At 44.1% G+C, this 24,387-nt stretch overlaps 1 protein-coding gene across 8 annotated transcripts in view; it reads right to left on the minus strand.

Annotated features, from left to right (window-relative positions):
- Positions 1–6,971: 6,971 nt before the first annotated feature.
- vps13c (vacuolar protein sorting 13 homolog C) overlaps positions 6,972–24,387 on the minus strand; it is a 35,886-nt gene continuing 18,470 nt past the window's right edge. For 3 of the 8 annotated variants that reach the window (XM_034614938.1, XM_034614928.1, XM_034614904.1), the window contains 40 exons: positions 24,240–24,387; positions 23,678–23,819; positions 23,460–23,578; positions 23,193–23,359; positions 22,556–22,809; positions 22,222–22,451; positions 21,979–22,071; positions 21,637–21,867; positions 21,415–21,546; positions 21,233–21,322; positions 20,617–20,772; positions 20,203–20,467; positions 19,962–20,122; positions 19,762–19,883; positions 19,313–19,610; positions 18,837–19,223; positions 18,506–18,610; positions 18,209–18,361; positions 17,735–17,860; positions 17,503–17,636; positions 16,807–16,933; positions 16,472–16,707; positions 16,240–16,384; positions 15,697–15,837; positions 15,545–15,626; positions 15,067–15,136; positions 14,673–14,784; positions 14,476–14,589; positions 14,127–14,257; positions 13,804–13,885; positions 13,522–13,635; positions 13,189–13,264; positions 12,761–12,924; positions 12,630–12,675; positions 12,280–12,403; positions 10,216–10,330; positions 8,280–8,371; positions 8,076–8,199; positions 7,871–7,951; positions 6,972–7,767 (listed from right to left, as the gene is read on the minus strand). In XM_034614938.1, coding sequence (XP_034470829.1) covers positions 7,666–7,767; positions 7,871–7,951; positions 8,076–8,199; positions 8,280–8,371; positions 10,216–10,330; positions 12,280–12,403; positions 12,630–12,675; positions 12,761–12,924; positions 13,189–13,264; positions 13,522–13,635; positions 13,804–13,885; positions 14,127–14,257; positions 14,476–14,589; positions 14,673–14,784; positions 15,067–15,136; positions 15,545–15,626; positions 15,697–15,837; positions 16,240–16,384; positions 16,472–16,707; positions 16,807–16,933; positions 17,503–17,636; positions 17,735–17,860; positions 18,209–18,361; positions 18,506–18,610; positions 18,837–19,223; positions 19,313–19,610; positions 19,762–19,883; positions 19,962–20,122; positions 20,203–20,467; positions 20,617–20,772; positions 21,233–21,322; positions 21,415–21,546; positions 21,637–21,867; positions 21,979–22,071; positions 22,222–22,451; positions 22,556–22,809; positions 23,193–23,359; positions 23,460–23,578; positions 23,678–23,819; positions 24,240–24,387 — 5,791 coding nt within the window. In that variant the 3' untranslated portion in view covers positions 6,972–7,665. Of the gene's footprint in view, positions 7,768–7,870; positions 7,952–8,075; positions 8,200–8,279; positions 8,372–9,577; positions 9,827–10,215; positions 10,331–12,279; positions 12,404–12,629; positions 12,676–12,760; positions 12,925–13,188; positions 13,265–13,521; positions 13,636–13,803; positions 13,886–14,126; positions 14,258–14,475; positions 14,590–14,672; positions 14,785–15,066; positions 15,137–15,544; positions 15,627–15,696; positions 15,838–16,239; positions 16,385–16,471; positions 16,708–16,806; positions 16,934–17,502; positions 17,637–17,734; positions 17,861–18,208; positions 18,362–18,505; positions 18,611–18,836; positions 19,224–19,312; positions 19,611–19,761; positions 19,884–19,961; positions 20,123–20,202; positions 20,468–20,616; positions 20,773–21,232; positions 21,323–21,414; positions 21,547–21,636; positions 21,868–21,978; positions 22,072–22,221; positions 22,452–22,555; positions 22,810–23,192; positions 23,360–23,459; positions 23,579–23,677; positions 23,820–24,239 lie in introns of those variants that run through there. The other 5 variants (XM_034614919.1, XM_034614947.1, XM_034614910.1 and 2 more) reach the window with 4 other exon arrangements.

Below are 24,387 nucleotides of genomic sequence, written 5' to 3' on the forward strand. Positions count from 1 at the left end.
TCATCACAGTCCTGGTCTTCATCACAGGTCCTGGTCTTCATCAAAGTCCTGGTCTTCATCACAGGTCCTGGTCTTCATCAAAGTCCTGGTCTTCATCATTTAGTCCTGATCTGTCACCATTTTTCCAAGTTTTAAGTTTTATCAGTGAAATGTTTGTCTTCACGGGGACGAAGAAAAGTGATGGACAGTTTCAGTAATAAGAGAAATATCACATTAAAATATACATTTAAACAAATTAAAGTTCAATACAAATCAAACTCGACATTTAACACATGTGAGGATGAAAGTGGATCAAGTCACTGAATGTAAAAAATAACAGAAACATAATTGGACATTAATCAGATGATGAATTTAGAAACTGATTTTACAAACTGTTGTTTTCTTTATGTTTTAACACAGATTTTCAAAAACCTAAAGATTCTCGGTCGTCAGGTTTCTTCAGTTTGACGTGAAACGACAGATTTACATTTATAAACTGGATCTATTTACATTTCAGTGCATTTATTTACACTTTGAGAAAAAGTTACAAAATCTCACCAAAAGAAAAATGAACCTTTTTAACATTGTTGCAACTTTCTAACAAATTCATTATTTTAAATGTTGTGATTTTATGAACAAAGTCATTATTTCACATGATATGATAACGATACACAACAGAGACAAACTGTAACTGAAAGTAACTGTAACTGAAAGTAACCATAAACTAATGTGACTCTGAAGAAGATGATTAAACTTTGTCTCAGTTTCTGTTCAGTGACTTTTCACCTCCATCGGAAACTTCCTGAAGTTAAAGGATGTTTCATATCAGCTTCTCCTGAAATAACCAGTCACTCACACACACACACACACACACACACACACACACTCTGATGATAACAAACTGTCTCTGGAAGCTTGTTGTTCACTGGGTGTGTTTGATTTGTGTCACTGAACTTTTCCACTGGGTGGAGCATTAAATCACAAATTCTTTGACCTTGTTGTAAATTTAGTTTTTATCCATAATGACGTAAAACATTACAAACTTTCAAGGCTCTATTTCTGTGAACTGCTGAGGCCCTGTTCTATCAGGGGCCCCGCAGTCCCTCAGGGGCCCCGCAGTCCCTCAGGGGCCCCACAGTCCCTCAGGGGCCCCGCAGTCCCTCAGGGGCCCCGCAGTCCCTCAGGGGCCCCGCAGCCGCAGCAGCTCTGATAAGGATTTTATTTATGGTTTTATTACGGAGATAATTTGAAGCTGAAGAGACGTTAAAGGAGCAGATTGATCATCCCACTCTCGAACCTACATTACCCACAATGCACATGGACCTGGGACAGTAGAGACGACTGATTCTGAATTCACACAGATGATAAAATATATACGTGAAGAAAACAACATGAACAAAGTTTCTTTTCACAATAAGAGCGTCAGAATTATCAGACCCCCCCCTCCCTCCTTCCTCCCTGTATGGAGACGGACCACCCAGAATGCATCACTTCACTCACACTGACTGTTTCACTGTTTGCACTTTATGAGGCAGTTTTTAAAAGAAGCTGTTGTTTTAATGACAGAGTCACATTCCACAGGAAAAAGCTCACGTGAGAAACAGCAGCTGCTGCAACACATTCAAACCTGATCGTGAAAAATCTGATCATTATAATTTTATAATATTATTCACCTTAAAAACATTTTCACCATCAACAGAATCTGTCTCCAACAACGACAAGAAGACAACCAGGTCAACAACACACACATGACACACACACACACACACACACACATATAACCCTGAACCCGTCAACAGAGCAGAGAAGAAGAACCAGGGACGGGCACCGGGTCACATGACAGTGTGAAGCAACACGTCTGTTCCACGATGTGTCGACTCACGTTTCACAGCAAACACATGGAAACGTGGAAACTGTGACGTTGTGTTTTTGTTTCCACGTGTTGATGGAAACTGTGTCTCTGCGAGGACGCGGCTGGTGCCTGTCAGTCCACACTGAGGGAGAAACAGGTGAATACCAGGCACTGCTGCAGTGCCTCTGAGCAACACGCTGACAGAATCAATCAATGAACTGATCACTTACCATCAGCTCATTTGAAGCCTGACGCCCCCCCTCTGTCACCTGTACGGCCTGCAGGCGATCACCTGGTCACTTATCTCATCAGCTGATCACCTGATCACCTGATCACCTGATCAGCTGATCACCTCAGGGGTCAATAAAGTCTCCACTGATTGGTTTTTAAGAGCTGCTGTAAAACACAGAGGTCCTGAGAGGTCCGTCCGTCTGAAGGCTTTTATTTTGATACGACCCTGCAGGCCGCCGTAGCTGGTCAGAGGTCGAAGGTCAGAGGTCATTCAAATGTTGACTGAAAGAACTCATTCCTAAGACCCCCCCCCCCCCCAAATAACAGACCATCTAAAAGGATTCTGTTCTGTACGTCTATATTTCACAGAATAAAGATGTTATAATTACAGAATAAAACATTATTACAATATGAAACATCTGTGTGGATCCAGGTCTGTGTGGATCAGGTCTGTGTGGATCCAGGTCTGTGTGGATCCAGGTCTGTGTCTCAGAGCTGTGGGTCACAGGGACTCTGGGTCAGGGTCTCTGTGGGTCACCGGGACTCTGGGTCAGGGTCTACAGAGTCCGGTTCAGTCTGGGTGAACGTTGGCGAAGCTGCGTTCTCTGTTTATCTCTGTTCAGCTGAAGCTTCACTTTAACACAAACAGCTTCATATTTAGTCTGAGAGCAGAAAATCTAAACTCAGCTCAGTGGCTGGGGGGGGGGCTGGGGGGGGACATACCTGGAGGCCCCGTTAACCCTCACTCTGCTTTTTCCACTCACCCCTCCCCCACCCTCCCCCATCTCCCTCCCTTTGTTTACTTTACACGATCCTTTCTTTCCACAGAAGAAAATCTGAAAGATTCAGGAGGAAAAGTCTGAATCAGGAAAACAGAGAATGAACTCGTTTTCATCTTCATCATCTTCATCATCACACCACCACCATCTTCATCATCTTCATCATCTTCATCACACCACCACCATCTTCATCATCTTCATCATATTCTTCATCACACCACCACCATCTTCAGCATCTTCATCACACCACCACCATCTTCATCATCATCTTCTTCATCACACCACCACCATCTTCAGCATCTTCATCTTCATCACACCACCACCATCTTCATTATCATCATCTTCATCACACCACCACCATCTTCATTATCATCATCTTCATCACACCACCACCATCTTCATCATCATCATCTTCATCACACCACCACCATCTTCAGCATCAATCCGCTGGCCCCGCCCTCGCGGCTGTTGTCTAGCAACAGAGCAGAGATTCTTGTTTCTCGACTTTTTAAACCTGCACCGTTCAGTTGAGTTTAAAGGTGAAATTCAAGTATCGGACGTCTCGTCACTGAAGCGCAGTGAATTCTGGGACATGCTGGACCAGGAGGGGACAACCAATCAGAGCCTTTGAATGAGACGGCCTCGTCGCACCACTGTGACGAGGACCTGATTCCCCCGAAGCATGATGGGAGCTCGGAGATGTGAAAAAGTCAAACTAAAGAGGAAACTTTTTCAAAGGGTCAGAAACATTTTGTTGTAAATCAACGTGACTTTTATTCTGAAAATAGTAAAGAAAAGGTATAAAAGGTCTAAAACCACATGTGAGGAAAACAAAAGACAAAAAAAAAGAAACTAATTTAACTCTTTAACTTTACTTCAACTCTAAAAATAAGGTAACTTTATGTTTTGTGTCGATCTCAGGTGAGAAGTGAATCGTTCCACATGATGAAGTGAGCAGGTCACATGTTCTGGTTCTGACTGTGTAGAAATCAAACGTCCTCCTCCGCTCGGCCTCAGCAGCTGGAAGTCATTACACCCCCACCCCCCCGTGTTTTACCACATTATAAATCCACTCAGGACTCAGAGCCAGACGAGTCCGAGCCAAGTGAGTCGAGTGTAACAGCAGCGCTCAGTGGGAACAATTCAAACCCTCAGATTCACAAACATCATTATTATCAACAAGCGTTGATCAAAACGTTACATTTTTAACGTGAAAATGTTTTTTCAAGGTGAAAAAACAACAAAATAAATCAGAGGGATCGTTGTGACGGAGCGGATTTAAACCTGCAGCAAAGTCACTGACCGATCCCTGGATCAATCACTGACCAATCACTGACCGATCCCTGGATCAATCACTGACCAATCACTGACCGATCCCTGGATCAATCACTGACCAATCCCTGGATCAGGGGTCCTTCAAGTGTCAGTCGCTGCTCAGGTTTTTGCTGTTGTAGAAATATAAACTTAATTCCGTTGAAGAGTCTGAAACTTGAGTAAAAACACGTTGACTCGTTATTTTACACGTTGATGAAGTTTAAAAGAAGAAGTTTCATTAATGTTGCGTCCGATAAAAGTTTGTTTCACCCACGTTTCTCTCTCCGACTCTTTGAAAGTGAATTTAGTATAAAAAGTTTCCAGGTGAGTTTCTGATCCTGGATCTGAACCAGGGTTTGATTTAACGAGTTGAACCTCCAGCAGAGAACAGACACTGGGAGTCAGTGCTGCTGTTCAAACAGGCCTGTTAAACTTTACACTCTAATAAAAGCTGAAACACAACAGCAGCTCTGAGATCAGCCTGAACTCAGATTCTTCACACTGGAAACCACCGAAGAAAAACTGACTCATTGTTCATCAGTAACGTAAAAACATCTCAATCCTGATATTTCTCAGAATTAGGCCTAAACCTTGTTCCTGTTTCCATGACTACTGACGATCTTTTCTATGGCTCATTAAAAAGATTGATTTTATTTTGAAATCACTCAGTCTCTTCTAACAGGAAACATGTGGAGCAGCTTCTCTACAAAACAAATTCCCAATAAATGTAGCTGTGAGCTCTGATTGGTCAGAATAAAGTCACCTGGTCAGTCGATGTTTCACCTCAGACAACGACAACAAGACAAAATGGTGAAAAGCCACAAACGACATCAAAACATCTCAGTAAATATAAATAAGCCAAAAATATTGATGTGAAAATGTACCTCACCAAGAAAGCCACGCCCCCTGGTGTTGACAGGAAAGAAACTGCTGCAGGTTAAAATGAACGCGATCACGTCCACGAGGACTCAAGTTACATTCAGTTATTGTTGTTCACGTGAACAGATCCACGTGTTGACAGGTCACATCAGCACCAACATGATGACAACTGGTTAGTGGTCAGTGGTCGGTGAGTTCTGGTTAACCCACTAACCACTGAGCTTGTTTTCACCCACTAACCCTGATGTGATGTGACAGCGACTGAATTCATGACCGAACTGAGGGAAACTCATAAAAGAGGAAACGTTAAGAGTCAGATTTATTTATGTGACGTTTAAATGATCAGAATCTCATCAGAGCGAGAAAACGTCTGTTACGCTGATTGTTTTAAAACCAGAGAAGAAGAGTTCAAAGTCAAATCTGTCCACTCGCCTCATCTCTGTCGTTTTCTTCTTCTCCTTCATTTATCTTAATCCTCTGTTAAATATTTTCACGGTGAAATAAAAAATGTTTAAACTGACCTTCACTCATCCGATAAAAAGAGTCCCATGACCCTGACCTGCAGGGAGGTGACGCGTCCTCACTTCCTGTCCGAGCTGTGCAGGAACAGGACGTCATCAATCTGTTGCCATGGATATCATAAATCAGAGTCGGTTTCCGTGGAGACAGGATGAACATAGTTTACTTATCGGAGAGGAGACGCCAGCGAACAGAAGGTCGAGCTGCAGCTCATTAGTCGATACGTCTCTGGACCAATCAGCAACCTTGACTCGGTGAACCACCACATCCTTCTGTCCTGGTCTGATTCCGTCTCACTGGGCGTCCTTCAAACTGGGGACACGAATCCAATAAGTCCCTCGTCCCTCATCATCATCTTCTCGTCTTCTCACCTCAGCTGAGGTCACGAGCATCTGTGTGTGATGTTTGACGAGCAGCTCGTCGTCTCGGACCATGATGCATCTGTCTGGTGACATCAGAGAACTCAGGTCTGACCCGACTCATGAGTAAACAGTCTGTAAACAGTTTGTGAAAACTTCTACATGCAGTAAAACAGTTGAACGGTCAGTAAACTACTGACGGACACAAACTGAACTGAATTATCAGAGGTTGGAAACCTCACTCAGAGTCTGGAGGTCAAAGGTCGCCTGGAGGAAACAGGTTACCATAACGACCAAGCAGACAGGAAGCATCTGTTCTGACACGGCTTTTACTTTGGAGGATAAACTTTTTATCTGAAAACCACCAATGATAAAATCATGTATGACAATATTTTTGTCGTAAATTTTATGATCAGTTTTTACTGAAAAATGTAATTTAGTGTGTAATATTATTTTGTATATCATAGATAATATTGTATTATTTTGTATAATATTTAACAGTAGAGTCTAAGTCGAGTAAACTGACCTCAGATCTGTTTCTCTCTTTGAACGACCTGTTCCAGATGTTTCCATGACGACAGAAGGTCTGAACAGAGAACACTGAGGGAAATCTTCCCATGGTGCACTGGGACAACTCCCCCACCAGCCTGTCAGAGCTTCGCATAAACTGACTCAGGGTCAGTTCCCTCCGAGAAACAACATCCAATCAGATCACACATCAGCCTGAGAACGGACCAATCAGGAAACAGCAGAAACAACCAACATCTGGAAATCATCTTCTTCACCTTGATCCTGTTTTTATTGTTGCCATGACGACGCCCTGCAGAGCCAGCCTCACAGTGTGTGTGTGTGTGTGTGTTGAATCCAGCTGTTACACACATTAACCTCTGTGTGTGTGTGTGTGTGTGTGTGTGTGTGTGTGTGTGGGGGGGGGAGAGTCGTCAGATTTGCAGTGTGCTGCCTCCTGCTGGTCTGAAGTGATTTATAAAGTGAAGCAACAACAGCTGGTCTCACTCTGATCACAAAGTTCACTCATAAAGAAAATGTTTAACAATCGTCTTTATAAAAATCTCTTTGGTTACAGAGCAGGGTTTTTATTTGCCCTTTGATCTTCAGACGTAAACAACAACAAAGACAGAAACAGATGAAAGTAAATCAAACAGTTCAGAAACAAGTGGAACGGATTTTAGTGCAACACCTCATTTTACAGCTTCATCTTAGACACGTGACAGCGCCACCTGCAGGCAAACAGCAGGGACCAAGATAACCCACAGCCCCAAATTGTCAAAATAATCTAATTAAAATAAAATAAAAACATTTCTCTGATGACAACAGATACAATTATTTGATATATTTAGAATTTTTTTTAAACAGGAAGTTAAACAACATTCGTAATTCCTTCATTAAGTAAAAGCCCAATAACACATGAGCTTTAATTTCTTTTATAATCAACTTCCTGTCCACTAGTGATTGGCCTAATGTCTCAATACATATAAACAATAAAGTTTTATGAAGCTATTCAATTCCTTACTGAAAAAAGTGCAGTGTGAGCTCTGATTGGATGGTTCCAGATGTGTAAACAGGAAGTCAGTTTGGATCTGTTTCTACACTTAAAGGCACAGCTCAACATTTCATAAAAATCCTCTTTAACATCTTACATTCAAACAAAGACACCCGCTGACAGGAAGTGACACCCGCTGACAGGAAGTGACACCCGCTGACAGGAAGTGACACCCGCTGACAGGAAGGAACCTCAGTGCTTGTTGTCCAGTTTCAGGAAACGCTGAGATTTCTGTCTCGCCATTCGATGCTGCTTCTGCGCCGCCTGAGCGTCTGATATGGCCGCCTGCAGCGCCTGTACCATAGCAACAGAGTGAGTGAGGGGCCATAAACAGAAACAACAAAAAACACACACACACACACACACACAAACACACAAACATACACACACACAATACCTGAGCAGTGTTTGTGTCTCTGAGCTGAACTTTCCTCACCGACTCCTCATCTCTCATTGGCAACTTTAACTTCTGCTGCTCCTGATGCACACGTATACACACACATACATTTATTATTTACAGTTTGTTTCAGGTTCACTTCAAGTTTGATTTCCGGTTTATCTGAGGTTCATTTCACAGTTTATTTGAACTTTTATTTTGGTACCTTGCAGTAGAGGCTCAGCTCAGATCCCGTCACGGCCGGAGGACGATAGAAGTTCTCAAACAAACACTCCCACTCTTTGTTAAAATGGCCGACAAAGTTAATCTCCTTCACGCACAAGACTCTCCTACACAACAAAACAAAGGAAACAGTAAAACAACAATAACATAACAATGTTAGTGAGGCTTTTATTGTGGAGGTCTGTACCTGTTGGTAATAATGATGTTGGTCTTGCTGTGTCCGGGATAAAGACAGTGACGTCTGAAAACTTCTCCGTCCAACTGTTGGATTTGTGAACGCTGGAAACAAACAGTTTAATAATTGATTTAATCTGCATCTTTAGGTTTTAACTGTTTTAACTGTGACACTGGATTCATCTGAGGCTACAACATCCAACTAGAACTAACTATAAGTAACTAAATGTCACTAGAATCAACTTGAATGAACCAAACTAAAACCAACATAGGAGCTAGAGTTAATTAGTGTTAGTTAGTCAGAGTTAGTTTATTGGTCCTAGTCAGAGCGAGTTAAAGTTCGTTTGATTTCGGGTTAGTTCGAGTTAGTCTGAGTTAGTTGGTGTAAGTGTTAAATGGAGCTAGTTAAAGTTAGTGTTAGTTACAGCTAGTTATTTATTAGCATTAGTTGGTGTGAGTGTCAATGATGACAAAAGTTCAGAACATCTGATTTTCACTGTAGAAAAACTTTTGGTTTATTGAATGATTACTTTTTTTAAGATTAAAGAATAAGATTTAAATGAATTAATTTAATTATTCAGTTATTTAATTTAATATACACTAGTATTTACACATGATACCATTCATATTATTACTGTTTTCATTTAATATGCACAGATGTGATGTGTAATAACACATTAGGTACATTTCAATAACATCTGGAAAATGAAGAAACTATAAATCTCCTGGTTCAGTGATGTTTGTGTTGACACATCTGAGAAAAGAAAGAGTTAGTGAAGAGAGAAGTTTTATTACATCTGAGGTTTGAACAATAAGATTATATACACACACACACACACGCACACACACACACACACACACATACATACACACACGCGCACACACACGCGCGCGCACGCACACGCACACGCGCACACGCGCACACACACTCACACTCACTCTGAATCAGACAGTTTTAGTTTAACAGAAACAGAGGTCAGAGGTCATGCTGAAAAATATCAGACACAGACGAACACAACACAGAATTATTAACAATATATAGTATATAATATAATACAGATAATATAGTATATGATAAGTTATTAAATAGTTTATACTATAACATTAATATTGTATTATAAAGTACATAATATAACATTATATAGTATATAACATGGCAATATTACATACTATATAATAAGATATATATTTGCAGGATGAATTTAAATCTGATGTTTATAAAAATATCACTGAGATCTACAGAAGAAACAACATTTATCACAAAGTTAAAATAATTCACACCGAGCTTCTATTTTCAATAAATTAATCATAAATTAACTAAAACATAATTTATAAATAAAAACAACAGTGAAACGTTTTGTCATAAACTGAGAGTAAAAACAGTTTGAGGTATGAGGAGAGATTAGTTTGAACATATTCAATGATTCATATTTATACAACAATATTTATAGATTAATTATCAGATCAGCAGAGTGAGAAATTAATCATATGATTAATAATGTTTAAAAACTCATTCTCAATAAAGTTGCTCAATTCAAACCCTGTTCATTCCTCCTCTGGCTGCATGAGACACAAACACAAGAAGAAGAAGAAGAAGAAGAAGAAGAACGAGAAGGAGAAGAGGAAGGAGAAGAACGAGAAGGAGAAGAAGGAGAAGGAGAAGAGGAAGAGGAAGAAGGAGAAGGAGAAGGAGAAGAGGAGAAGGAGAAGAGGAAGAGGAAGAAGAAACTTCAGATTAGTAATAAATGAAAAATCATTCACACAGACGACGGCTGTGACTTAAAAAACAAACACGACGTTTAGATGTTGATATTATTATGATACTATTTATAATAAATATTATACATATATATAATATTGTGACTCAGACAAACGTTTCACGACACAAGGTGACGGAGGCTGAGGACAGGAAGTGACATCATGTTGTAAGAAAGTGAAAGTGATCAAACCTGGAAAAGATCAAAGCCCTGAGACTCGGTCAGGTCGTAAGGTCGAATGATCCCGTCCTCCCGGATCAGACGCACCGGACGCAGTCTGGTCACTTCCTCTGTTGACTCTGCCACTCTGCGTACACACACACACACACACACACACGCACGCACGCACGCACGCACGCACGCACGCACGCACGCACGCACGCACGCACGCACACACGCACGCACGCACGCACGCACGCACACACGCACGCACGCACGCACACACACACACACACACACACACGCACACACAGAGGTCAGTTATGCGTTTTTAAAGCAGCTCACAACTTCACCTGTGAAACCGAGTCTTTCAAAAACCTGACGCTGGTTCAGTTTCTGTGTTTGAGTCACGTTGTGTGATTAAAACTGAGTTAATCAGATTGATTAATCTGACTCTGGATCATTCAGTAAATTAATCAGGTTAAAGAAACTGACTCAGGATCAGTGGGCGAGTTAATCAGGTTAAAGAAACTGACTCAGGATCAGTGGGCGAGTTAATCAGGTTAAAGAAACTGACTCAGGATCAGTGGGCGAGTTAATCAGGTTAAAGAAACTGACTCAGGATCAGTGGGCGAGTTAATCAGGTTCAACCTGACGCAGCCTCATAGATGCACATGATGCTCTTTAAGAATCGTCCGGTGTGATGTCTCACCTCTCTTGACCTCTACAGTGACGGCATGAAACATAACGATCGACAGGTTATAATGAGCTGACTGATGAGTCACATGACAGATGGATCACTGAGGCTGCTGGGAAATGTAGGAACACAGGCAGGTTGTCGAGCCGTCACACGTCAGTGTTTTCTGACTAAATACTAATTATACAAGTATTTCTTTGCGTGTATTAGTGTACAGACACTAAATTAATAATGATTAAACGTCTAAAACATTAATCATTATTTACGTATCATTAGTATTTAAATGATCTACATGTCTTTAAGTTCTTCTGTTTATTTACTGATATTATTTGTAACTACAAATATTTACATTTGATTGTCCTTAATGTCTTTTATATGACGCATGCCTTCACACAAACATATATAGATTTAATATAAAGTATTTAAATGTTTTTGAATATTTTAACATTCGATTTAATTTCAAATATAAATTAATATTTGTAAATATTGACATGTTCTTTCATGTTGTCAAGTGCTTTGTAGAATTTAGTAGCCAAGCAGTTTCCAAAAACAAACAAACAAACAAACAAACAAACAAACAAACACTGAGGCTGTTCGTGTTTCTCCAAATCATCAGTTTCAACCAAACTCAGCAGAACCATGTGATCATTCAATCAGCCAATCAGCCAATCCCTGAGGAGGGGACAGGCAGTGCAGAGGGGATTCTGGGTAAGCTCATCAGGTGATGACTCATGATTATGAAAACGTATCACTGAATTAGCAGCTGATTGGTCGTTGGTTTGTGGAAAAACATGATTCAGGAAGTGAAGCGGGACGGCGACTCTCCTCAGAGGCGTGGCCTCCTGACTCATGATGCCGCAACAGGCTGGGGTGGGGCTTATAGTGGGCGGGGCTTGTGGCAGTGTTAGAAGGGGAAGTGACATGAGTCTGGAAACGATGGATGAAATTTATTTTGCGACACGATGCACAAACTCACCGTCCGTCCGCTGCACAACAACATGCAAACATTTAAAGATGTCGTTTAAAGCTCGTCTCCTTCAACTCGCCGCTCTTATCGGCCTCATCAGCCAATCAGAGTCAACGATGATATTCACAGACCCGTTCCCAACCACAGGAGAATACTTTTTTTTTAAAATTTAAACGTTCACGACGTCAGACAAGCGGGAAGTGAAGGAGCTGAGCTTTAACACATTTCATGTAAAATACTCAAAACAAAAACCACAAGAAAAAAAAAGAAGAAAACTCCGGAGAGAAACGACAAGAGACAGAAAACAGAAACAGAAAATGTGAAAATTAGTGAACAGAAGAACAGAGACAACAAACGTTACGACGCACACAAACCTCACAGGAAGTTCATCAACGCAAAAAACGAAGCCACACAAACTGAAAGTCTGTCGTACCTCTGGATGCCCTGGAAGGTGCTGCTCGCCATGTCCACGATGCCCCCGGTCGGCCGAGCGACCACGCCCACCAAACCTTTACCGATTCCTTTAAAGAAGCCGGCGGCGCCCTCCTTCTTCGCCCCTGAAAGGTCACATGACACCACAGGAGGTCAGAGTTCAACCTGAGATCTGAGTCTCGTGATCATGACGAGAGGAAACTGATAATTTACGTTTCCACAAAGTTTGTGTTAAAAAAAAATGTAAATGCTTGAGATCGTTTTCTTTTCTTTTTTCTTCTGGAACATCTTCAGTCTCTTCTGTAAATTTCATGAATTTAACTTCAGTGGTAGAATCAGAGAAACTTTTACCTTCCACAGGTTTGGTGACGATGCCTGTGAATCCACCCACGACTCCCTGCAGAGAGATCATTGGTTACTGTGTCTCATCGGCCAATGAGCTGTTGCCTGACGATGACATCACATCTGAACAAACTCGTTACCTTCAACAGTCCTTTTCCTCCTTTAGCCAAACTCGCTCCGAAGTCCTTGGGCGGTCGGTTCATCTCCTCTCGACGTTTCTGTTGATACTCTTTATCCATCGTGATGGCGGCCAGACCTTTACCCACCGAACCCGTGATCCTGGACACCATACCTGCAGCTCCCCCTGCAGGACGTGAGGAGACAGACAGCTGATGACAGGATATATCTGTATGTGATTAAGACTAAAAGTCGAGGAATCACAATCAGACGTTTTTTATTTCTCTTTATCGTGGTCATCGGACACGGAATCAGGTGACATCACCGGACGCCACAGCAACAACAACACAGAGTCGTTTTCTCACGGGTGAAACGCTGAAACAGTGACTCCTCTTTTATATTTTCATTTTTCATTCAGTTTCATCAGTTTGGCAGATTTTCAGTTTCTTACCGACAGTGTGACCCAACAGGCTGCGAACGCCGATCACTAAACCTTCAGCAAACTCCTCTGGACCCTGAACGGCTCCCTGAGCAACACACAGGGTACACGTGATACAAAACAACATCAATAAAACAGACATCATTATTAATACATTTATTATTATCATGTAACTAGTTATCATATTCTGCTTCCATCGGTCTGATCACAGAAACATTTATCTTCTATTAAAACTGCAGGTTCTGTTTCTGTTTCAGATACAAACTGAATATTCATAAAAAGAGTCACGTTTATGTGACGTGGGAGGGGGGGGGGGTTATATCGGAGTTTCAGTCTCTACGTTACCTGGAACGGTTCGTAGAAGAAGGCCTCCACTCCCTCAGACAGACCTCGGATCAGTCCGAACGGATTTCCCAAGACGTCCAGACCCAGAACCAGAACGTACATCTGCCTCAGGAACTGCAGCCAGAAAGAAACAAGTTTCAAATAAGAGCTTTTCACACGTGTCACAGGCGGAAAGTTGATCCACAGAGACGCCGGCGGAGCGAGGAGGACGTGAAGAAGACTTTGGTAGAACCAGCAGAACATGTCGTCATGTCTGGACAGACGAAGACGTAGGGACGTTACCTGTTCGGTGTAGTGTCGGACCACAGTCCACATCAGCTTCTCTCTGCGGTAGAACTGAAACTTCACCTCGAAGAACGCCAGTCTGTCAGGGAGAGACAACCAATCGGCAAAGAGCACATCAGACCAGACAGGAAGTCAGACATTTTCTTTCAGAAGCAACAAAACTAAAAGTTTGATCATTGTTATTATGTAACGTTGGATTCATTATTGCAACAACACAAAGATTCATGATTTTACATATTGACACGTAAAAGATTCCTGGATCAATACATCGACTGATCGACCTTCTGATATAAGACTGAAAACAAAAGAAAGCTTCTCACTTGAAGATGAGGTCGTCGACGTCCGTCAGCGAAGCTCCGAGACTTTTCAACAACAAGTTGAGAGACTGAACGGCGGCTGGCTCCTGAGAAACATCGTCACCGCTGGAGCCCAGAGACAGACTGAGATGAAGCTGCAACATAAACAAACAGGAAACTGAAATATAAACAAAAAACGACTGAAATAGATCAAATATATTAATACTGAGACGTTAACACCAACATGAATCAGTTCTGATTCATCACCGGTCATTGAAATCATCAGTTTTTTTAAATAAAGTGAGAAACTTTTATTGATTCTGATCTGTAGAGAAAGTTTGACGGTAAAGAAGGAGAAGTGACGTCTCTTCACCTTGACGGGCGAGATGTGGAAATGTTCGAAGAAGCTCAGTCCCGACATGTCGCTGAGCGAAGCCTCCATCAGCTCGGCCTGCAGCAGCTGCAGATCTCTGTCGATCAGCCGGGACTGAAACACAAACCCTCATGTTAACCTCTGTGTACTGTTGGTGTGTCAGGGAGTTGAACCGGCAACTTGCTGCCGAGCCCTACCTTCTGTTTGTTGGCCTGGGGGTCAGCAGCTGGAGCAAATACAGCCAAGATGGCTCCTAGGAAACCCTGATCCAGCTTCACTGCCATTTCCTGAACCAGAGCCATGAAATACCTGAAGAGCAGACATTAGAAATCTGTCAGATAATAATAATGTTAAAGATAATAATAATAATAATAATTAATATTACGATCAGCCTATTACTCATGATCAGCATTACTCATATCATTATCAAGTCGTCGAAGACAATTAGCCGTTCAGTGTATTCATAACAACATTCAGAATGGAGGAGCCGGGGATCGAACCACCGACCCTGCGGTCAGTGGACGACCCGCTTGACCTCCAGAACGGTGATGAAATAATAAACATTACACATTAAACCTGCTGGACACTCACTTGAACTGCATGACGTTACTGTGCTGGTTGAACCTGGTGATGATGGACACGTCAATGAACGGCTTCGGTTCTGAGACGACAGGATAAACAGACTCATAACTCTGACCTCTGACCCCTGACCTCTGACCTCTGACCCCTGACCTCACACGGTCACAACGACAGACTCAGACCAAACTGAACAAGACATCTGATTATTATTCTGTTTGATTCTTAAGTGAAACCTGATGATGAATATTGATGCTTCAGTTTAAACAAACTGATTTTGAGGATTTATTTGTTCGGTTCTAATTTAAAAATCATTTTCATCAAACTGAATTAAAAGAAAACGTTTTAAATATGACAAAGGATGATCTGGACTTTTTATCTGAAAGTTGTTTGATGTTAAATCTGTAAGTTTTTTGTGATAATCTCTATATGTCTAAAATAATAATCTGAGTTTACAATCTGATAATAATCTGCAGAGTTGATGTTTACTCACCTGAATCAAGAGCGATGGATTTTGGAGGAGAAACTGGATGAAAGACGATCGGGAAGATCGCACCAGGAAGCTGGTTATCTACCTGCACACACAAACATGTCAGAGAGTGTGTGTGTGTGTGTGTGTGTGTGTGTGTGTTGAATTGTGTGTACCTGTAACCAGTGCAGCTGGGCTCTCAGGCTGCGTTGATGCAGTGACTGTTTGAGCTCCACCTGGATCCCAGACAGGAAGTTCCTCCTCACCGGACAGGAAATCGGCTGACGCATCATCATGATGGCGCCGCTGAGGTTCACCTGACAACAAGTGACATCACACCATCTCAGTCAGCTCATTGGACAAAAGACCGAACAAGTGTCTGTTACAGTCTGATCATAAACATCAGGAGAAGTCACTTCCTCACATCAGAACTCTAAACTAAAGTACATTAAAGGTTTAGACATATAGACAAATAAAATATATTAAACAATATTTATTGTTTACACTTTGAACTGGAGGGTTTTAAGTAAGTCATAAAAAAGAAATGCACTTTTCTAATGTAAATAAAAAAGGATGTATAGAGCAGAAGATGCTAAATGCACAGATTTGAGTGGCAGCACGTGAGCTGATTGACAGGACATGCAACTGCTGAGTTTCCTGGACGCTAAACCAGGGTTGTAACGTTATAGTGATCTGTGATATACATGTTGACCTCTGACCTCCAGGTTGCTCTCCAGCTTGACCCAGCCTCCCTCGGTCTTTCTGCTCAGCTGACTCTGGTACGTTTTCTCCAGAAGGTTGATGTTTTTCTGACTGAACGGTTTCCAACGATTCTTCGGCTTCAACTCCCAAACAACGCCTGAGCTGTACGACAACAGAGGAGAGTCAACAACAACAAACACACAACTCAGTGGGTCTGTGCCACAAAACCAGTGATAAACCTGCTCGAACCTGGTGATGCCAATGTAAGCTATCTCCTGCTGACTGGTGTTGTTGATGAGAGACAGTCCGAGGTTCTGTAGCGACACTTTCACTTCCTGTTGAAATTGTTCCAGCTCCTCGGCCTGTCGAGCCTTCGTCACCACAGCAACGTCTTCGGTGAACAGCACCACCCGCTGACGTCCGTCCAGGAAGGACACCCAGTGGACCTGAGACAGGCTGTCGTAGGAGAACTGACCCACATCGTCCTGAGGAACCACATAATATATAAATACTGACGTTTCGGTCACTGGTTAAAATATAAATACTTTAAAATACTGATGAGTGACTGTTGGTGTGATTCAGACCTTCAGCAGGTCCAGTTCTCCTGAATGCTCCATGCAGCTCCAGCTGAGGGTTCGGACGCCCGCCGGGTCGTCCCACACAAACCGCCGCGCCTGACCCGGTTTCAGCTCATGAACCACCTTCGAGCCGCTGAGGAAGAGAAAGGTGGTAGTTAGATTCCCGTCAAAGAGACATTTTCAAAGAAATCCCAGAATTTCTGCAGAATGAAATGTGAGTCGCTCAAAAAGCTGACGTCATCAACGATTCACCTCAGGTGACGTTCTGTGTTTTTAATAATGTTCCGGTGTCGTGGAGTAAAATCATGACCTGCATCATCTTTAAGTCGACAACATTATGAATATTATTTGACTTGTGACCTGAATATTGTGGCTGAGACCTGTGATGACGGACGACTCAAATAACCTTGTGTTAGTGTTGCCTGAGTGTGAGGTTACGACCTTCTGCTCCGAACTGCACAAACACAGTCTCGGGTTCTGAAGTTCTGAAGTTCTGAATGTGACGTAATGAATGAAGCTGACACCAGAACACCTGAGGCCACAGGTGAGTGATCAGTTGTATCCATGACGACAGGAGGACATGAGGAGTTTCAGTTGTTCTCAGAGAGGACATCATACGCAGCGAGGCTACGTGGTGTGTGTGCACCTGTGTGTGTGTGTGTGTGTGTGTGTGTGTGTGTGTGTGTGTGTGTGTGTGTTGACCTCTGTCTGAAGCTGATGGTGACCCAGGGTGTGTGGTTGATCATCAGGGCAGGAGCAGCTCCATCATAATAATCAGTGAAGCTTATGACGGTTGAGTGATCGGAGATGTTGACGTCCACGATGATTCCACCACACTGAAAAAAAAAAACCACACACACACATATATATATATTTATATAAAACTGACCACTGAGGAGAAATCGACTGCTGTGATTGGTTCAGGGGAACTGACCATGTCCAGGCTCATCAGCGTGCCACTGTCCTGTCGGTTGAAGAAGAAAAACTTGGAGGATGATTCAGATCCGACCACACGGACGCACAACTTCCCCAAGGGGTCCTGCGGCCACAGAGGGAGGCACTGCAACACAACAACACAATACAACCTATAACTCATCTGATTGGTCAGTAGTTGAGCTGTTGATGCTCAGAGAAGCAGTGTCAGTTTAACCTGAAGTTAAACTTGAAGTTACCATGGTAACCTCAGATCCTGCTTCATGGTTCCGGCCTCCGACTGTCAGGTCAGTTTGTTTGATAGCTTTAAAAACTACAGTACCCATGATCCTCAGCAGATGTTACCATGGAGACATCAGAGCTATGACGTCAGAGTCGTGTCATATTGAAAACTAAACTAAATGAATCCACATTCCTCTGATGCAGCTCTGTGATTGGACGGTTCTCTGGTTGTTATGGTGAGACTGAGACTCACCTCTGTGGTGGAGATGTAGTGCCACCTGGTGGACGTGGGGCGGACCTCGCCCACTTCCAGCTCATAAGAAGATTTGTTGACGAGTGTGAAGAACGGACTCATGGTGACGATCCTCGTCAGGTTGAAGCTGCTCAGCTGGATACTGACGCCCACCTGACACACGGTAACCAATCAGTAACCAGCACTAGTAACCAGGATCACTAACTAATCAGTAACCAGCACTAGTGACTAAGAGACAAAGACAAATCCTGGTTTTTCATTAATTATAAATACAGGACAAGATTAAACAGAAGTTACCAGAAAGTCCATGTTGTTGTCAGGACAACGAACACAACCGTAACTTCCAACGGTGTCGAGAGAGAAGCCGTCAGACCAGGAGCTGGTGGAGACGGAGAGCTGCAGCTGCAACAGACAACACAAAATAAACCAAGGAGCTGAACGCCCACATGTGTTGGTGTGTGAGACCTGAACCAGAGTCAGATTCAAATATATTATTCTCGTTTGAGTATTAATTAAAGTACAAAAGTATTGATCATGTAATTGTTATAGTTGTTTACTGAGCACAAGTAGAGAAGAGTCTGATGAAATGTTCAGGGTTCGTCCCCTGAGGAGCAGGAACCTGTCTCACCTTGCTCTTACTGAACACAGTTTTCTTCCTGAAGGAGAACAGGACGATGTCTCTGAAGTCCGCCGGGTGTTTGACGCTGACGTCCTCGGCTCTGTACTGCAGCACGCGAGATGTCTTGTTGATGATCCAGTACGGGCTGAAGAGCGACAGCAGCAGCTGGCTCGTGGTCCTCGTCACGTGAATGCTCACGTCCACCGTCAGGTTGTCCGAGTCGCAGGTGAGACTGAGGGTGAAGAACTCCGGCATGTCTTGCCTGATGCGGACGTGTCCGTGCCAGTCGCGACCCTGATACCTCGTCAGCACCAGAGACATGATCTCACCTGCGACACGAGCGTTCAGAAGGTCCGACGTGCCGCCTTCCTGAAGCTTGTACGAGTCCGCTGAGCTCTGAGAAGAAAGATCAGATTAAATCAGATCAGATTAGACCAGATTGTATAAAATCAAACCACATCAGAACCAGGAGGAAGCTATCGTACCTCCATCATGTAGTGGACCGTGTAGGGCAGCAGGTTGCGTAGCGTGACCACAGGGTGGAGGTGGATGATGTAGGCAGGGTCCCAGTCCTCTTCTCCGTGGCTGGCGATGTGTCGTAGGTCGTCTGGGACGGCCAGCGTGCAGACCATCAGCGGCAGCAGGCTGCGGTCAGTCGCAGGACACTGCAGCAATGAACGCACCTCTGAGCTGCGGTGCACCTGCTCCTTCCAGGAAACGCAGGTGGAGGACGGACCGTACTGTCCATCGAGTGGACCCGCTGGACGGACAAACAGCTGACACCTGGAGGACAGACGGAGGTTAAAACACCAGCGCTGCAGCCAAACTCAAACTTTTCTTTCTCATGTTCAAACAAAACAGAAGCGATGTCGACGTCCCAGTAAACATAGATGAAAATCGCTCCTCTGTGTAACTGAGTGCAGTGTGATGCTACCTGTATGTTTCCAAGGCGACGTGAAACTCTGTCCCCGGCTCGGCCTGTCCGACGCTCTCCAGGCTGCGTGACGTGGGACAGTACCTCAGGACGGTGAATGGCACAGAGAAGTGATTTTTTATCTGAAAATACAAACAGTGTAAAAAGGTTGTGCTGCTGCTGAGACGCTCTGGACTGTGATGAGAGTTTGTGATTCACACCTGCAGCGGCGAACGGATGGTGATGACCTTGTTGCCCTCGGCGGCGTCGATCTGCAGCAGCACAGAAACCGCCTCCTGCAGCATTGGACCACGGATGTTGTAGAGACGACGACCTGGTTTGTCCACGGCGACGTTGGCGATCTCGCTGTATCCGGTGGGAACTGCACAATCACAGACATTATTTCATACATGTAACAGAAACAAGAACCATGCGAGAGCAGGTCACGTGACGAGTTCTGACCTATGGTGAGGTTGAACAGGCAGCTCTCTTGACGCTGTAGCGCCGACAGTTTGCCTCGTGATGACAGATCGAACATGGAGTGCTCCAGGTCCATGCTCTGATCCACCGACAGCTCGTGAAGTTTTCCCTGTGATGATAATCCCACCAGCCTGAGGGTGGCGCTGTGCTGCACGATGAGAGGGATCCCCAGAGAGTTCCTGATGGTGAAGGGGGCCTTCTCTTTCAGATACGGGTCAAAGGTGGAGGCTGTGCCCTCAGAGAATGCCTGGTCAATAATACAGCAGAGATAAAGTTTACCTACAAATGAATTAAGTTAATCTACAAGTTGATCTTTAACTTAATCTATAAATTAATGTACACATTACACTGAACATGATATGATGTGATCGAGCATGTTATGTTGTGATGTGAGACCTTGGTGAGGTTGTGGAAGACGTTGAGGCTGCACTGAGACACGGTGATGTTCATTGTGTCTTTGGAGCAGATGTTAATCGCTGTTCGAGGTTCAGGAAGAATCACAAAGTCGTCTCCATGAATTGGACTCTTGTCCTGCAGCAGGTTGTTCTTCATCTTCAGAGACACAAACGGATCATCACAGATTATCAGATTATCACAGATTATCAGAGGTCATCACAGGTCATCACAGATTATCAGAGGTCATCACAGGTCATCACAGATTAACTGGTCTGTTTGATGTTAGGGTTAAATCAGGGGCCGTGTCACTCAGAGAATGAAACATGATGTAGTAGGTGATGAGTGGTATTTTAGTTCAGGAGGTTGTAATCCTCTCATGTTATGTCTGTATGTGTCAGAACATCTCAGCACACACAGTCGGTCCTGGTTCATCAGTTTGTTAATCTGTGAAATATTATCCTCTAACACTGTTTCACCATCTGGACTCAGAAACATTATTCACTGGATTCACTGGAAACTCTAACCAGAGGCTTCACAACTGGAAATGGAAGATGCAGATGATGAGGTGTTGAACTGAAGCTGGACCAGAGAACTCTAACCGTCTCATCAGTTTTACCTCCAGCTCCAGGTTCCATCTTCGGCTGCCGCCGTCGACTCGTTCGATCAGAGGCTCCCACACGGCATGAATCTCATTAAAGTAGTTCACCTGCAGATACGACATGTGTCAACATTACAACATCAGTCATTGAAGGTGAGTTTGTTTCTGCTGTTGTTCCAACGTGAAGCAGCGGTTCTCACCTCCAGCGTCATGTTGGCTTTCAGCTGCAGCAGAGAAGACCAGTTTTTGGCCGATCCGCTGAAGGAGGACTCGGCCAGCAGCAGAGGGACGGTCTGATGACCCAAACCAGACTCGAGAGTCACCTGCACCACCTGCGGATCAAACACCACCTCGTCAACCATTAACAGTTCTGACGGAAGTTTCATGTTTTAACGGTTTGGAGGCGTTAGACGTCGTCGTACCTTGACCTCCGCGGCAAAGCTCTCGCCCTGGTTGCGTCCATCGTGCACGTTGAAGCTCTCGGTGACCTCGGTGGCCTGATCCACTCCCAGGAACCAATAGTTACAGTCATAGATGTTCATGACCGACCACAGGTCAGCGACTCCCGCCGCGTCTGGACTCTGCTCGTCAGGCTGCTTGGGCGTCATGGCGGCAGTTATCGTCATCACCGTGTTGATGATGAACGGAGAGATCTGAACGGAGAACGACACGCGGACGATGAGTTTCTTACTCTTTTTGTTTTCTATAACAAACTGGTGATGCTTTACAAAGACGTGTTAAAAACAGTAAATGGACGAACGCACCTTGACGATGACTTCCTCCACCGTCACAGAGCCGCTCAGCGGTTGGTTGGGGTGGGTTTTGGTTTCCAAGACAACAGAGCAGGGTTTCAACACCTATTGGACAGAGTGCGACAGACACGTCAACGAGCAGATGAGGACGTGTTGATCCAAATATAAAGTAACAACCACAACGAACCTTCCCTCTGTCAATCAGCAGTAATCGATATAAGTTTCAGTAACAACATCAGCGTGATGTGATCTTACGGTGGTGACGGCTTTGCCCTCCTCGTTTCGGATGAACGGACAAGCGAGGACTTTCAGCTCCCTCAGGTTTGTTTTCATGTTCTGGGTTCTGTCGCCTTCGGCCTGGAGGCTGAAGTCGCACTGAAACGAGGCCACCAGGGCGGGGGCGTCGGCCTTCATCAGGCTGGCAACAAACACCACCTCTGGGTCCACGACCACCGCCCGCAGACGAGTCCTGACCGCGGCGGCTGCAGAGGGACGAAGGTTTTAAAGCCGGGTGGAGATTTGTGGGTTGGTTTTGATTCTACTGTGGTTTTTCGTTCTACATCATTGAGTTTGCGTCTCTGGGTCTTACCGGTCTTGGCGTCGGCTCGGGGTTCTGCAGTCTGTCTCAGCGGCAGTCTGTCCCCTGGGGCTGAGGCGGTGGTCAGAGCTGAGGCCTGTGGCAGAGCCTGCAGGAAGAAATCTGCCACGGCCATGAGGAACTCAACGCTGACACACAGGTAGAGTTTCTGCAGAACAGCCACCACCTCCCGCTCTGCGGCGCTCTGACGATACGTCACGTCGATCATGGTCTCTGAGCTCCTCTCGTCTCTCCGTCTGACCATGCTGCAAACAATATATAAATATATCAACAAGCAGAGATGTGATCAATGTTTACACAATCATCGATTAAACACACTAACACAACTTCTAACTGTTTCCATGTGAGAATTATGAGATTTATTTAAATATTTTACAGTAAAATGACTTTCAGATGAGCAGCAGTGAAAAATAATTTTAAATGAGAAATTTTCTAAAACACAAACAGTGAGTGAATAATAACAGAAAAGGAAAAAGGTTGAGTTTAAATGTTAATATAACACATGAAAGAACTTTATTTACATAGTAACTAATAGTATATTAGTTATCAAAGGTTAAAAAACAATACATTTACATCTAAAAATACATTTAGATACAAATTTAAGAGTTGAATAGGTCACATGATTTACCGTGACGTCACCCTCTCCATACCGGTCCTCAGGTCGTCCAGCGTGCAGTCCGTCAGGACCGTGGTCACCTCCATGCTGCCGCTGGCAAACATCCTCCCTGACGTCTTCAGTAACCGGAGGGTGAACTCGCCCAGTCTGAGGTTCTCCAGGTGCTGGAGCTGGAGAGGCTGCAGGGAACAGGAACAACCATCACACACCTGATCCTGGACCAGCTGATCATGACCCAGTCTTACAGAACTCTGCTGAGCTGTTGTGTCTGTGACGGACCTGTTGTGGGTCGTCACTGTACAGAACCAGACCAAGAGACTCGATGTTGAACTGGAACTTGACGGACTCCAGAGCTTCATCCTCTTCTTCACTCCTGCTCACACTCGACTTCACAACATCTGCAGACATGAAGGACGGATCAGGATGAGGGGTCCAGAGACGACAGGAACAGAAACACTGTTTATCCAAATGTCTGTAAATATTATCTGTCCTCAGACCTGCAGGGGGCGTCCCTGCTGTTCGGACAGGCAGACTGATCTCCTCCTGTTTTGGGGCGGTAGGCTGCAGACTCCCAGCCTCTCCCAGATTCTCCATCAGGATCCGAAGCAGCACCTTCAGGTCCTCCTGACATAGCTCCACCTGCAGGCCAAGTAGAGACACTGCAGTTATTAACATCCACGAACAGAAGCTGAGACCTGCAGTCACTGAAGCTGCTTTCAGACCTGAACTGAAGTTAAGACTAAGCACAAAGACGGAGCTGCTGGTCCAATCCGAACCTACGTCCAGACGACTACAGACAATGTGGTCCGATCACTACAGACACTAACTCTTCACTACAGGAGACGACTCTTCAGAAACAACTGTACCTTCACTGGTTCACATGTCGACTGGATGTAAAACAAGAGCATGTGATTCTGTGTTAGTTCGTGTGTGTTTCTTTACGACGTCTGCAGAGAATTAAACTGTGTGAAGCATCAGAACAACTTTATAACATCTCCAAGGAAAAATCAGAACAGATATATTTATCATCATTCAGAAGTTTTTAATGGGAAAAACCACCATCATGGGCTTCAGGTCTCCGTCGATCTCCACAGCCGCCATCTTCTTGTACCAGGAAGCAGAGAGGTTCCTCTTGATGTTCAGGTGCAGGTTGACGGGTTCCAGCAGCTCAATGCTGGGTCGATCGGACTCCAGGTCCAAACAGGTC

The sequence above is a fragment of the Hippoglossus hippoglossus genome, chromosome 3 (genome assembly GCF_009819705.1).
Source record: "Hippoglossus hippoglossus isolate fHipHip1 chromosome 3, fHipHip1.pri, whole genome shotgun sequence".
NCBI classification, from domain to species: domain Eukaryota; kingdom Metazoa; phylum Chordata; class Actinopteri; order Pleuronectiformes; family Pleuronectidae; genus Hippoglossus; species Hippoglossus hippoglossus.